The following is a 16,162-nucleotide window of genomic DNA, read 5'->3' on the forward strand; positions in this document are numbered from 1 at the left end:
AAAGGATACATCGCCGGATGGCGTAGCTCGCAGGATGGTGAAGGTGGCGGCGGCCGGCTTCTTCGGCGCTGTCCAAGCTTGCTTGATGCCCCTCGAACGGCGAGCGGCTTCTTGCAGTTTCAGAGATGCGAAGAGCTTCGCTGAAGAGGTGAAAATCAGGGTTCCAGCCTACGAACTGCGCTTATATGCACCCTAGCCACGCCCATTCTGGCGGGCTTTGGGACAGTGAGCGTGCGGGTGCCTCTCATTGGGCGCAAGTTCACGCAAGTTCGTCTATAGGCTGCAGCAGTTGCTGCAGAGCAACCAATGAGCTCGCTAGCTAGCCCGCTCAAGGTCTGCAGTTGCTGCACTGCGTTGACAAATGATACAAAATTAAGGATAATTTTTTGGCTTCAATATCTCAGAAAAGATGAATCTTTCCCGTAGCGTAAGCTAGCTTACGCAATACGAGAGAACCTCTCGTAAGAGAACAGTCAATATCTGGTGTTGCCACCAGCTGCATTAAGTACTGCAGTGCATCTCCTCCTCATGGACTGCACCAGATTTGCCAGTTCTTGCTGTGAGATGTTACCCCATTCTTCCACCAAGGCACTTGCAAGTTCCCAGACATTTCTGGGGGAATGGCCCTAGCCCTCAACCTCCGACCCAACAGGTCCCAGATATGCTCAATGGGATTGAGATTCGGGACTTCACTGGCCATGGCAGAACACTGACATACCTGTCTTGCAGGAAATCGTGCACAGAACGAGCTGTATGCTGGTGACTTTGTCATGCTGGAGGGTCATGTCAGGATGAGCCTGCAGGAAGGGTACCACATGAGAGAGGAGGATGTCTTCCCTGAAATGCACCGCATTGAGATTGCCAGCAATGACAACAAGCTCAGTCCAATGATGCTGTGACACACTGCCCCAGACCATGACAGAGTCACCTCCAAATCGATCCCGCTCCAGAATACAGGCCTTGGTGTAATGCTTATTCCTTCAATGCTAAACGCAAGTCCAACCATCAACCCTGGTGTGGCAAAACCAGGACTCATCAGTGAAGAGCACTTTTTGCCAGCCCTGTCTGGTCCAGCGAAGGTGGGTTTGTGCCCATATGCAACATTGTTGCCGGTGATGTCTGGTAAGGACCTGCCATACAACAGGCCTACAAGCCCTCAGTCCAGCCTCTCTCAGCCTATTGCGGACAGTTTGAGCAGTGATGGAGGGATTGTGCATACCTGGTGTAACTCGGGCATTTGTTGTTGTCATCCTGTAACTGTCCCGCAGGTGTGATATTCCAATGTACCGATCCTGTGCAGGTGTTTTACATGTAGTCTGCCACTGCGAGAATGATCAGATGTCCTTCCTGTCTCCCTGTAGTGCTGTCTTAGGCATCTCAAAGTACCGATATTGCAATTTATTGCCCTGGCCACATCTTTAGTTCTCATGCCTCCATACAGCATGCCAAAGGAAAGTTAACGCAGATGAGCAGGGACCCTGGGCATCTTTCTTTTGGTGTTTTTCAGAGTCAATAGAAAGGTCTCTTTAGTGTCCTAAGTTTTTATAACTGTGACCTTAACCGTCTGTAAATTATTAGTGTATTAACGACCGTTCCACAGGTACATGTTCGTTAATTGTTATGGTTCATTGAGCAAGCATGGAAAACATTGTTTAAACCCTTTACAATAAAGATCTGTAAAGCTATTTGGATTTGTACAAAATATTTATAAAACACATTGTCCTGAAAAAGAGACGTTTCTTTTTATATAAATATATATATATATATATATATACTGTATATATTCATCAAAAGGCTAAAAAAGCATTTATTCAATATTTTAGCTCTCTTGCCCAGCCCTAATAGCCTTATAAGAATGCACAAGCTTGATCACCACGCCATGTGCACGCTAAATATTATACTGTGGCACACACATGTGCATACATTTGACAATGCTGTCACTTTAATTTTAGTCTATGCCAATAAATCTAAAAGTATTGCATAGCTGAAGGACAAATCACAATGTATAGGTATGCTGTTTGCAAAGCTTACTCATATAAATAGCTGAAACAGAGCAGTTTAAAAGTGTCCTTCTGTGCTGTAGTTGCAAATGCATTTCCCAGCTTTACCAGGGAAAAAAATAATGGCTGGATAAACACAGAGCTCTAGTGTAAACCGCTTATAGGTGTCTTTTTAATTAGCCTTCTGATGCACTTTAAGCACTGTAGCATAGTGTGTATTAAAGTGAGGAACAAAAGAAGCAAGGCTGAGCAGATGTAGTCTCTCCTCTCTCAACCCTTGATCCTTGCTGATAGGCACATAATGAGAACCAGACCAGTGTTCATTCCGTAACATGCATACAAAAAATGCCCATTCATTATTCATGCCAGATTACCTTCTTTATTAGCATGGAAGGAATTAAGGTGGAAACCAGTAAAGGGAGGAGCAACCAGGAGAATGTTTGTACCACTGCGATGGAGGGAGAGCCCAGGCTCTTTCCTATGGTGAAATGTGTGCTGCAGATCTGAGTCTGCTTTTCATCACTGTACAGTTCTACTGACTTAAAAGGCATTATTTTCACAACACTATAGTCAGTGTGAGCCCAGTAGTTTCCTGAACATAACTGGAGTAATGCTGCATAGACTGAACAGTTAATTGCAGGAACTTAAGCCAATTATCCATCCTAATGACCCAAGAAAATGTACCAACCTGACAATTTGACCCCCTATGAAAATAATTCAAAATTTATAAATTCATGACTCAGTTACAACAGTGCTAATGACTGTAGGGAAAATGTGAGGGTTTTGTCCCAATGTGTATTACAATTATGTGGTTGCTTCAGCAATTGTGCTTTTTATCTCACACATTGCCAAAGTTGTGTCCCAAAGTACTTTTCACAAAAATTGTTTCTCTACACAAATAGTCGATTTTCTTTTTTAAATTGACAATTTCTTTTTAAAAGTTACACAAATTGTGTGAATAGAACTTTGGGACACAACTTGAGTAGTGGGCTTAAGCACAAAACTGGTAAGCAGAAGGTTGCTGGTACGATCCCCACAGCCACAACCTTTGTGTTCTTGAGCAAGGCATTTAACTCCAGGTTGCTCCAAGTGGATTGTCCCTGTAATAAGTGTACTGTAAGTCGCTTTGGATAAAAGCCTCTTCCAAATGCATAAATGTAAATGTAACTTACAAAGTTAAACCTTATACAAATGTTCTGGGTTCAATACAAGTTAAGATGAATCGACAGCATTTGTGTTTACCACAAAAATTCAAAGTTCCACCTTTTCTTTAAAAAAAAGCTAAAATCAAGGTCACAGTGAGGCATTTACAATGGAAGTGAATGGGTACAATGAAAGTGAATGTAGCCAATTTTTGGAAGGTTTAAGCTTATAATTTTAGAAAAGCACAAGTTAATTCTTCAGTTAAAACTTATGTATTATTTGAGCTGTAAAATTGTTTAAATTGTAATTTTTACAGTTGTTCTAGGGTTTTTTGATACTACATTGTCATGGTAACGAAGTTGTAAAATTAGCTATAACTTCACACAGAAGAAAGTGATTTTATCACAATAAAATCATGTTTACATGCATATTCTTTACGTCTTATGACTATACTTTTGAAAAGTGAGTTTTTCAACGTTCAAAAATTGGCCTGCGTTCACTTCCATTGTAAGTGGATCACTGTAACCTTGATTTTTGCTTTTTTTTTAAAGAATAATTTTTGTTGTAATCAACATAATGCCACAAATGCTTTCAATTGAGCTTTACTTCTATTGAACACAGAACATTCCTTTAAAAAGTGCTTGCAATGAACAAAAAATGGGACAACCTTTAACGACGTTGTGTCCCAAAGTTCTTTTCACTCTTTGCACAAATATATTATGATTTTAAACAAACCGTGTATATCTTAAAGCTACAAATTTAGTACTGCCGTATTTCACAAATCTACCCAGAAGCTGGTTTTTGTTGCCATGTAGTGTTTAAGGTCGTTCAAGTTTACCTCCTCGGCATTTGCCATTACAGTAATGTGCTTGTAAATACTGCCTGTATCACAAGAAATACAAAGACAGGAACACACACAAACAGAGAAAAAAGCAGAATTCTTTGTGGTTTAGAAGTGAAAAAGTCCAGTGTAAAGACCATCAGCATTTTTTCTTACAATGCAGTACAATCCTGAGGATAATACAAGAACAAATAGCAAATGACAAAAAGAACAAAACAGAGAGAGAGAGAGAGAGATAGAGAGAGAGGAGAAGAGAAAGAGAAGAGAAGAGAAGAGAAGAGAAGAGAAGAGAAGAGAAGAGAAGAGAAGAGAAGAGAAGAGAAGAGAAGAGAAGAGAAAATAATTTATGGGATGTATAGATGTAACATGCAGTGTCAGGGCTCTACGGGACACTTTTTGTGTAGGTTGGCAGGCAAGCAAGACAGACCAAGCAGGTAGACCCTCAAAAGAGGGAGTAGGCGTGTTTAGGCAGGTACGGCTTAACCCCCATCATTTACTTTGTAAATTAAGACTGGGAGTAAATGTGGAAAAGGATTTGCAGGTGGGTGTAAATAGGATGACATCAATCTAAACTCTTTGTCCAACACAATGAAAAGGCATGGAACAAATATATGCTCTCATTCATTTGCCTTTTCTTGTTGACTGCTCTGCCTCTACAGAAGAAGTATTTGTGGACTTGAAAATAAGTAACATATAATTAAATAGTCCAAGACATCTATATTTCTGACTACATATGTGCAATTCTATTTAGTAAGTGAGTATGTACCTGTATATTCAAAACAATGACAGACAGCCACATACATGTGTCACATGTCACAACACATTCATGCTTTTGTCTTAAAAGGCATCAGTGTTCTCAATCACAAAAGATTTATCTGCCTTGGTTATAAAAACATCATCACTTACACCATCAGTAGTGCCATGGTAACTTAATAGTGCCATAGTGTGCAGTGTTTACAGACACATTGTACCATATTGTGCGTCTTGCCTTCACAATTCACCCCAGCCTGAAAAAACTTGAATGGACGCACCCTAAAGCACCTGCCATTCACACGAGAGGAAGTGGGCTGTCTTTAACATGACAGAGGTTAAGTTTGAGATGCAGCAGAGGGATCATTATAAATAAAAGGGGAATTATTATGCTGTTGAAGAATAATGGAGCCACACCGCATCTGCTCGAAAGACAGACTGTTTCCAAAAAAGTTATAAATACTTTGTTGTCCATTGAAGACTGACAAGGAGATGTATGTGTATGTTACACATTAACATCACAGTTGCACACTAGTTATGTAAATGCAGTAATCCACAATCAGACAAACACGGTGGAGGCCAGCATGAACCAATCAGCCACTGATATCTGTTTTCTGTTTATCAACACTTCAAGTGCTAGCAAGTGTTACTGTCCGTGGGAGATCACAGGGACTCCAACAGCCTCTAGCCTCCAGTTGAGCTCTTCGCAGTCAGACTGTGTTATTTATAGTCTCCAACCAGCTGCGGGAGCCAGCACTTTAACACGCTTTTCAATAAATAGATGATCTTCACACATTGTCAATGAAGGAGGGGCCAGAGTAAACACAACTGTCCACCAACCCCCTGTGATGGAGACTGGAATGTGAAGGGTAAGACAGCTGATGCAGGGGCAAAGCACCAAGTCTCCCAGCCCAGTATGATACGAAGTAGTGGTTGCATGACTTTTTACTAGTCTTCTAGCTCCCCAGAAAGGCAGCCGACTAGTCGCATCAATGTTTGCATCTCATTAAAATGACCAACCACACACCATGAAGCATCAGCAGAGGGAATTGCCACTGTGTGCATGTTTGTGTGTGTTTGTGCATGTGTGTTTCTGTGTGTAGATTGAATATATATGCTTACTGTAAGAGAAACTGAGGCGTGGTGTGACGTCATCCTCCATTGCTTGACCCAGTCCAACCAAGAGGAGCTGGAGCAGGAACAGGCAGCTGGCTTGGAGAGAAAAACAAATCATTTTGCTCCTTGCGTCTCAATGTGTTATTTAACTCTCAGGAATTTCTGGCACTCATGAAGATCTTTTCTCTTTCTTGATATTTTTTCTTCTTCTCATCCAACAGGGAACTTGTGCTCCCTGAACAGGAGAACAGTGTGCTGATGTGACGAGCAGTGATGCTGGAGCTCTTTCCTTAGCAGGGCCTCACAATGGTGAATTTCCACTAAGAAACGAGTCCTTGAGGACAGTGGTACATCCCAGGTCAGTCTCCATGTGCTTGTGTAGACTATTACACAGGCTTCTCACCAACCTGTAATAAACAAGACATGTGAATAGTGCCATTAACACTTTGTGCAAGACAAGTCGAGATGAGAAAATACAGTATAGTACAAAAGGGAACTGCTAAGTCAAAACATCTCAAACTCAGTGCTCATTGGATATTTAGAGGAGCCTTTATTTGTATCTCAGCATTTAAAATACATAAATCCAATTTAATCAGGTGCTAAATGCACTAAAATAGCACTTTTAAGTTGAACTGTGTAATTTATGTGACAAATATTTTCACCAAATGGAATTGCAAAAATAATCACTGTTTTCAAACAGATTGCAGAAACTCCCCCCTTCTTTCATCGGTTGTACATACAGATTGTCCCAGCTAAAACTCACAACATTGCTAGAACCACTGTTGCAGTATTGGGCAATCTACAGATAGCTTAGTTAACTCTGTATATTAAGCTGGGATACAATAAAGAATTTTAAGAGAGAAAATGTTCCACACATCAGCTTAAAATTAAGTCAATGTCATTCTCTTCAGTGCAAACCTACCTCTTTTCTATGTAACAGAGGCTTATCATATTACCAGTAAAGTATTCCAGATCATGGTAGTCTGCTGCATCCTCCACAACCAAGCACTTACATCCATCCTGATCTTGCATTCAGTAATTATTTTGTAGCCGCATTTGCACCATTACCTAAGTGGTCCAATTACTTTAGTGAATCTGGTACTAAAACAGGCATATAAATAAACAGCTTTATTAACAGGCACAATTCACCCTGAGTTCCTTGCAGTGCCGTCTTGGGAGTACATTTATCCAGTTTCCGTGCTGTGTTTGACTTAATTAAGACCATGTGTTCCTTTTAACAAGCATTTATCTGTTTCTAAATGGAGCATATTTTCTTCATGTTAAACAAAACTCACAATACTCAGTATGAGCAAGTCGCAATAGGTCAAGCTTCACAGCGCAATGAGACATGGGAATATAAAATAAGCAACTTGTACCTTCATGGTCAACTCTCTGTGTGGGGTAATATCACTGAAAATCATCAGTAAACTTCTGGTTTGTATGTAACCTTAAGGAACACAGATTTACAAAATGTTTACTCATTGCTTAGCAAGGCTTTATATTTGTGCTTAATCTTTGCACTAATCACTAAGGTCAGGGGTGTGTGAGAGTGTGTGTTTATAGAATGTTAATAAGTGTAAGAATGATAAGGCAATAATAAATTTGAATTTCTAGGAATGGGGGTTTCGCTTATGAGACAATGGAAAAGTGCTTCAACCTTTGTTAACACGTCAGTTAACAAAGACAGTTTGGAGAACAGTTTACCATTATCACCTCCACTGGCTAGATCATCATTAGTCCATACCATTCCTGTTCTGTTCAGTACTGTTCTCAGAACAGCTATTCTAAGTAGGTAATGCCATACATTTCCAGCCTGCTGTTAAGATGACCTCATTTGTTCCCATTTAGATAAGCAACATACAACTGCATATATTGGGTTTGAATGCAGAGTGAATTAAATTTATTGTAAATTATTTAAATATCCTTGCACTTGATATGCAGTCTAAAGATACAGGATCCAACCCTGTCATCGTTCCAATATGTCAGTGTGAAAAACTGGTTTCCATTTACTCTGATTATAAAGACCAGCCTTTTAAGTATAACCACAAAGTTAATACACTTGCACTCATTCAGATTTATGATTTAATATCCATGCCAAGTGCTTATACTTTTCTTTTAACTGCCAACTATACAGAGCTAACAAATGTGGTGTCAAGCAAATGAAAGTTTTGGAGGAAGAAAAATAAAGCGCAAAATGTTTTAACAGCTAGTGTCTTTACATGTTTAAACATTGCATTTAAATTATGTTAATTTTTAAAATGTAAAAAAAAATACTGAACTTTATTTAGGCATAACTTTTCATGTTTAATGTTTGATGTAATAATTTAAGATTATTACAGTACCTCTCCTACATTTTAATGGCTTTCCTACTTGTCAGCCTCATACCAGTTGATGCCCGTCCAAACTGCTAACTCAGATTTTTAAGCCAAGATGATTCTGAATACAACTTTGAAAATAAATGTATAAATATGATATCATAATTCTGTTGCACAATGTTATATGTTTTTCTAAAAACAAAACACCCCTTCACATGTGAGTTACCTTTCCCAGATCATTGACTTTAATATTTAATCTTTTCCTTGAAACAAATATGCATGGTGATCCCTGGTTAAGTTCAGTGTCAATTTTGCTACCGGCAACTCAGCCACCAATTTCACACTAAACAAAAACTGTCCCACTACATTATGCCATCTTACAATCATTTGAAAAACTAGTTAAACAGTGTTTTATTTTACCTTGTCTGGCCTAGAGCACCTAGTGAGCCAGGTCTGCAATAAGACACTAGCTAATACAACATACAACAAGTCTCCCAACAAAATATTGTCTATTTATGCTTCAGAACCAAACACTGAGAGCTTCAAAGTTGAGCCAACATTCTCATTTGGCACCAAACTCTAAGTTGGATACTGCAGGCCAATTCACTGTACATCTGCCAAAATAGCAGAGATGCTTTGCTCTAATATAGACAACACAAGAGAACACAGCACTTCATTTGACAGTCTTTCCTGAAGAAAGTGAAGACAGAAACAAGGCACAGGGAAAATTCACGTCCTGAATTGGCAAACTGTTGATTATTCAAATAGCACCTGAAAATATAATCGTATTGGCATGCCAGATGGAATCCAGGAACTGTCCTATTTGTATATAAGGACCTGTGTTCTATTGCTCTTTTTCCATATAATTTTCTTAATAACTGCTGAATATTGATGATCATGGTTATTTACATCAGGCATGCTCTAAAATGCACAAAAGACTCAACATGATGTTTATGTCTGGTAATGACAGATCCATGTGAAAGCTAAAGCAATATTTCACTTGTAAGATGGTGTGATACTTACAAACAACATATGGCACATATGAAACAAAGTGGCACTGGGTAACATTTAGCAGCTTTAAAAGGACACTACAAATTTCATTTTAACATTATATTTACACATTGGATATAAGGCGTCTTGAAAAGACATTTAATGCATTGTCTGATTATGGCAATAAACTAACAATCAAAGAAAGTTTTACAATCTTTGTATGTTTCACTACTTACTTAGCATTTTCTACAATGTGTCTCTATAGTCTGCTAGATGAATACTATCTCAATCCAGACAAGAGCTGCATTTGCAAGGTCAAACTCCCAATGCCACCGTCCATACGCTGGGGTTGGAATGTGTCCTGCACTGGTCAAGACTGTGGGATCAGCCATATTGGTGTGGGAGGCTCAATTACCAAGCACCATTAGCTTTCCTGGTGTTGAATGTATTGGAGTAACATCCCAGTTGACCAAAGGCAGTGTGATCTCATTCATTTAAAGTTTTGACAGGAAGAAGATAAATGCGAGTGAGGCACGTGGGGTAGCTGAAGTAGGACATTGAAGGTCTCTCAGATCATCTAAGATATATATGCAGTTATATACATGTTTCGCTTATCTCAACAGTCAGATTAATCCAAGAGCAATGAATCAACTCAATACTATTCCTCAAAGGCATTTACTGTGATGAATGACCAAACACTGATTACAATCCCCAAATGCAAAAACTAATGACCAAAGTGAACAAGCATGATGTTTCAACATTTATCATTCTGATCAAATCAGATCCAACCACTACAAAACACATTTTAACTTGTCTTTAACTTTTCTTAAATGTCTTTAATTTGGACTGAATTAATATGTTTGTTCTGTAACTTGTGGGGTTTTATTGCTGGGTTCTAAGATGGCAGATTTACAAATGATAATGATTTAAAATGACCTGTAATATGGAAATAATAATCATTCTGAGAGATTTGGTGAGTTTCTCTTTGGTGGATTGGATATAGGTACTGGGATATTTCCTCCCATATTTCCATCCAGCCATACATTTAAGGTGTTTTTTGTAATGTATACATTATAGAGGTGTCCAAGAGGACAAGGGTGCTTTGCAGAATGGAAATGGCTGGGCTATTGAGCTGATAGAGTCAGGCCTATCAACAGAGTGTTGACGTGACCTGTCAATCATATGATAAGTGTCAGAATCCTTTCAGGCTGTCCAAACACAGTTTTGAAACAGTTCTTGCCATCAACACACCTTCAAGTGTCCCGTCAAAGCATCTTCCTATAAACTCAAAATTGGGGTTTCAAAGAACTAGAAATCTGGTGAACCAGTCTTTAAAGAAGGCTTGATGAAAGAAAGATCAGATGACATTTCCTGTCTGTCATAAAAATAGAAGCAGCTTTACTACAGAAGCAGCTGTCCTGATTATCATGTTTTTTAGATGGGATAAAATACATAGGAGGAATGAAAGCCAGAGGCCTAGAGCTTTTTTATTTTAATAGGCAATAGAATACAGTATCTTCCTCTTCCAGCTAAATGTGTCATGTATAATTACAAAACCCTTAGACACCTGTGATCAAATGCCTGGGATAAAAGGGGCAGTGGTATGGTTTTTCCTTCCTTTTTCTTCCTTAAATCAGAGAAGCAGTGTTTTATGTGTTTAATATGTGTCTGTATGAGTGTAGAAGCAGATGTGTGACATGAAGAATGTGTTGTGACTTAAAGGGGACTTTTAAAGAATACCTAGCACATGTGACATATCTATGACTCACTGCTCTTTAAGTGCTGTTGAAACAGTCCATTGCAGAAGTTTTGCAATCTTTGAGATCAGAAACAGATGGATACCAGTTCAGCAGATAAAACAAGCTATAATTCACTTCCTGTGGGGTTGTCGATACCAGCATAATGTGACTCAGTAGCATAGGTGTAGACACATTAGGTATTAACATTACCCCAGTACAGAAAGTAATGTTGACTCCTCACCTGTATCATTATCTGTTTGAAGATCTTTAGCTATCTACAGAAACAGTAAATATTGAAATGTGGAATCAGATTTCTGGATTTCTGAATCTTCTCTGTGTTGTCCTTGGCTCTGTTCTGATCTGATCCCCCAGACCCAGCTTAGAGTAACAAATGGCCCACTGCTCCCTGGGTGATCTGGCCAGCCCTAATTACATCCATATGCTCCTTCAAAGATCTAATAGCCTAATTAAAATCTTATTAAATAGCCAAAGCTAAGTGGAAAAATTTCAGGCTCAGTTCGAGTTTGGAAACATTGAAAAATGAGCTTTGACTAATGATCAGGCCAATTTTGTGAGGAAAGCTACCCAGATGAAAAGCATCACATTTTAGTTTAATTAAATGGGTGAGCTAACTAGATAAATTTAAAATATGACCATTTTAATAATATAGGAATATAATTTCCTCTCTGAACTAAAATGTTTCTAACGGGGACAGTCAGATGTGTAAATATTTCTAGCAGATTAATTTTGTTCTCCCACTGTTGCTTAGAAATTTCTATAACAGATGTGTGGTCTGTGATATGTGGACCAGTACTACAGCATCTGTGGAAAGACCTGCTAATTCCATCATCTCTTTGTCAGGTAAAACAATATTAAAATGAAATGCCTTTTCTGGTATACTTAATATTTTTTAGTGCATATGTATCCCTCTAGTTGAAGCAATGTGATACATGATTCCAGATCAGCATTCTAAAAGGCCCATTCAAATAAAGTCCCAGTCAAATGAAGGTCCAGGCTATAAATATTACTGATTCATTCTAGTCAGAACAAACAGGCTGACTGGATGTACTTTATTGCCCAAGTGTAATTTGAGTAAATCCAATATCATTACTCTTGTATTGATGCAAAAGTCACAGCATTGACTCGTCTTTTATGGCATACCCACTGGTTTCAGTTTTACTGGGAGGGAAACAAAGATTTCTTAAGAAAATATGGAAGAACTGACACAGTTTTCAAAGAAAATCTGTCTCACTGGAATTTATTACAAAGAAATGCAATTCTAAGAAAAGTATATTTAAAACAGCTTCCCAGATGTAAAAGCCAGATTCACTATGAATAGAATGCAACAGGTGGAGCTCTGTCATTTGAATTGGTGGTTATATTTAATATGTTTTAAATGAATAAATACAATTAAATAAGTGCAATACAAAAGCAGGACGACACTTTAGCCTAAAGCTTCTTAAATAAGATTACATTAGTGACCGTATTTTCAAAATGATGTGTTTGTAGAAAGGAATTGCAGACAACTGAGTATTTACTCAATACACACTACACACCCAGTGTAGTGAGTATTTACCTGATATTCAGACCTTATGAATATTAAATATATATGCATTTTTCTCATTTAAACCAAATGTTTCATTACAATTTATGTTATCAGCATAACAATTTCAGTAAAATTTGAACTTAAATATGTAGCGTACAACCGGGCTAAAGGCTCAGCGGGGTAAGGTTTTATTGGTTTTATTTTCTCCAAAAACACTAAATAGCATCACAAACTTCCACAGTACCTTCCTAAACACCCGTTTGTCACTACGGATTGCAAAATTTTCCTGATCCATGAGATAACTGTGTGTAATGTCTAAAGGCTGATTTTGAGCCAATTTGATCAAATTTTTTATATTTTTTTTAAATGTTGCAAAGTTATGTAGCTAATGAAAATCCCTGAAATTAACATTTCTTTTGAGACAAAATACTTTTTTAAAATTTATCATTTTCAGTTTTGTTTAAGATCATTAAATAAAATAGTTTTTAATAACTGTCCTATGTGAAAGGATAGTATTTGTGGTATACGGAGTATCCCTTGTTGCAGGGGATAAATGCCCCTATTAAACAAATTAGTTTGTTTATAGAATACTTGAAATGTAAAAAAATGCCAATGTGTTTGAAATTAACAGGATATTTTTTTCCTCGTAGTTATTCTGAGTAATCATCATCTTAATTTTTTATCAAAAAAGGATCTTGGTGTCTAAAAATTATTTGCATTAGTTGATCAATTTTGCACTATAATTTGCACTATTGCCCCAGTATCTACAAGCTATTATTTTAAACCCCCTAGGGGCCTTTTACCCCAAATATGGGGTAAAAGACTCCCTCGCCAACTTAAAAAAACAAAACAAAACTGATTTTTAATCGGAACAACCTTCCATTAATATACACAAACTATGTTGCTCTATCAATATTCAATAAAAATAAATACAAACAATTTGACCTTGAAACATTTTGTGACCAGAAAAAGCTACATTTCCTAAAGGGGTGACTTTAGCCCAGTTGCACCCTATATATTGTAATAATATGTGTGTCCCCTTTTGCATTTATGACAGCATGCACTTAAGGTGGCATGGACTCCACAAGTTTGCGGGAAACTTGATGACCCACGTTATCCCAGCATGATTTGAGAATGTTCCAAAGTGCATACTGTGTTCTTCAATTCAAGCAGGAAATCTGAGCTTTTATACAAATGAGTTATAATGGTCAATGTCACAAATTCACTCATATTATTAGTTATCTAGAAATAGTCCAGAATCTTAAATATGTCTTATTCATTTTACTTTGTTTATGTCCAGGTTTAAACTAGATTTTGATTGCCAGATTTTCAATGTGGTCCCAGACCCCATATGGACCCCAATGTATATTAAAAATCCTGAAAGGTACCAAAGGGAACAGCTGATGGTTGACCATTCTTTGCGAAAAGAACAGTTGTAAGTGGATCGTCCTGAGGGGATTAAGTAACTTCGAAGTGGCCTTAATCCTCGAGGAACTCTCTCTTTCTCACAGTCCTGTTTGAGCAAAAGGAGTATCTACAGCTCATCTTTGCTTCGCTGGGTTGTATGTTTCTTTTGATGCTTGAGTAAATTCAATCAAACCTTCTGAAGCTCAAATCTTTCAAAACATTTAGGGCCTCCTGAGAGGACTGATTGTCCAATAAAAAAGAACACCAGCCACAGATTTTTTAGGAATGAATCAAACGATGTTGAATTATATTTAGGTGAATAAAAAAAGATGCAAAATGTGCTCCCTTTACATTATTAGGCACATTGTTTAGTTCTTGGGTCAAATCTCATTATGTTTATTTTATGAACAGTGACTGTTCATTCTTTCTTGGAGCAGCTGGCATAAGTGATATAAGTGAATAATAATTACCCAAGTAAATAATGCATGCTGGCTTTGCTTTGATATCGACAGTGCATAGGATTTAATTACATTGTTTGCAACTGTGCAACAGCAATGTGTCTGTGCAATGGGATTCTAGGAGATCTCTGAAATGATATCTGCTCATATGATATCTTCAAAACCCTTATCACATTCTTTTTTCCATGGCACACAAAAGGAAACATGTGGCAGGGTGTTGAGGGAACTATCCCTTTTTAGGCTCTAGACGTTTTCATGCCAGCTGGGCGTTTTTACCTCTGTCTTGATATTCCAGAGCTTTAAGCAGTATCTAAGTGACTCTCTTGTTGCTCTAAATTACAATGAACAGCTGTTACAAAAGTCAAACACCTGTCTCTTCTGAGAATCTTGACTCCATGAAGCACAAATTCACTCAGAACGCATTTGAGCAATTACTGTGTCAGCTGCATTTTAAAAGCATCGCAGGGACAGAAGATAAGTTCTCGGAGGACCCAAACTTCAAGATCAGACTGAACTCCGTAGTCCAATAATGATGTTCCATCGAGGCAGTTCATTTTGTATAAGCCTAACATCAACAGAGGCAAAAGTGCACTTGGCAATTACAGAGACGTTCGCTAATAAAGCACTGACATTGAGGGCACTGTGCTGTCAGACAATTTCCCACATTGTATTTGTTATTGTCACGATTCCCTTGTTGTCAGCCCTGGGTTTCACTTGTCATTGTTAAATGTACTACACTTCCCAGAATCCACCTGCCATCACCACTGCCATTTTGTTCATTGTTCTCACCTGTGTCTAATTCAGTCATCACTCCCTGGTTATTTAAGCCCTGCTTTTTGTTCACTCCTTGTCGTTCGTTGAATGTAGTTCAAGCCTGGTCTGTGTTCCTTGCCCTAGTTCTCTGTTTATGTTTATTTCCCCATTGAGGGTTTTTCCTTTGTTTATTTGTTTGTTCATTTAATAAAGAAGTCCCGCATTTAGATCCTCTCTCCTCGCTGCCTCATTCGTAACAGAACGAACGACCAACTATGGATCTAGCAGGGTTCCTCATGGAGCTGACACAGGCGGACTTGACTGTCCGGGAGTTCTCCTACTTTTTCACCAACGTGGCCAGTTGCACCGGCTGGGATGACCACACTCTGAAGGTGGCGTACCGGTTCGGTGTTCCCAAACACCGGTGGTGGGAACTCCCGGAGACTGCACCTGGCGGGAGTACGTGGGACTCATCTTGGAGGAGTTCGCTGCCGGGGAACCACCTCTCCAGATCCCAGCTCCCGCCTCTGGGCTTTCCTCTCCAGCCACGGTGAGTGAGCCAACCCCCACGCCTGCCGTGGTCAACGAACCAGCGCTGCTAACTTCATCCGCCCGGAGGAGGAGGAGAAGAAAGGCCTCTGCTCTCCAGCCTCCGCTAACCATGGCCAACCAGCCAATGCCTGTAGCCCCCGATGTCAGTGAGCCAGCACCTGTAGCCTCCGATGTCAGTGAGCCAGTGCCTGTAGCCTCCGATGTCAGTGAGCCAGCGCCTGTAGCCTCGACCGTCCCTGAGCCAGCGCCTGTAGCCTCGACCGTCCCTGAGCCAGCGCCTGTAGCCTCGACCGTCCCTGAGCCAGCGCCTGTAGCCTCGACCGTCCCTGAGCCAGCGCCTGTAGCCTCGACCGTCCCTGAGCCAGCCTGTAGCCTCGACCGTCCCTGAGCCAGCCTGTAGCCTCGACCGAGCTTTCCAGAGCTCCGCCTCCCGAGCTTTCCAGAGCTCCGCCTCCCGAGCTTTCCAGAGCTCCGCCTCCCGAGCTTTCCAGAGCTCCGCCTCCCGAGCTTTCCAGAGCTTTGCCTCCCGAGCTTTCTACGGCTCCTCTCCCA

At 39.4% G+C, this 16,162-nt stretch overlaps 1 protein-coding gene across 1 annotated transcript in view; it reads right to left on the bottom strand.

Annotated features, from left to right (window-relative positions):
• LOC127623391 (semaphorin-4B-like) overlaps positions 1 to 16,162 on the bottom strand; it is an 84,132-nt gene that overhangs the window by 54,142 nt on the left and 13,828 nt on the right. The window contains exon 2 of the mRNA XM_052097845.1: positions 5,857 to 6,257. Within this exon, the coding sequence (XP_051953805.1) occupies positions 5,857 to 5,968 (112 nt within the window). The 5' untranslated portion in view covers positions 5,969 to 6,257. The remainder of the gene's footprint in view (positions 1 to 5,856; positions 6,258 to 16,162) is intronic.

The sequence above is a fragment of the Xyrauchen texanus genome, chromosome 29, assembly GCF_025860055.1.
Source record: "Xyrauchen texanus isolate HMW12.3.18 chromosome 29, RBS_HiC_50CHRs, whole genome shotgun sequence".
Taxonomy (NCBI): Eukaryota; Metazoa; Chordata; class Actinopteri; order Cypriniformes; family Catostomidae; genus Xyrauchen; species Xyrauchen texanus.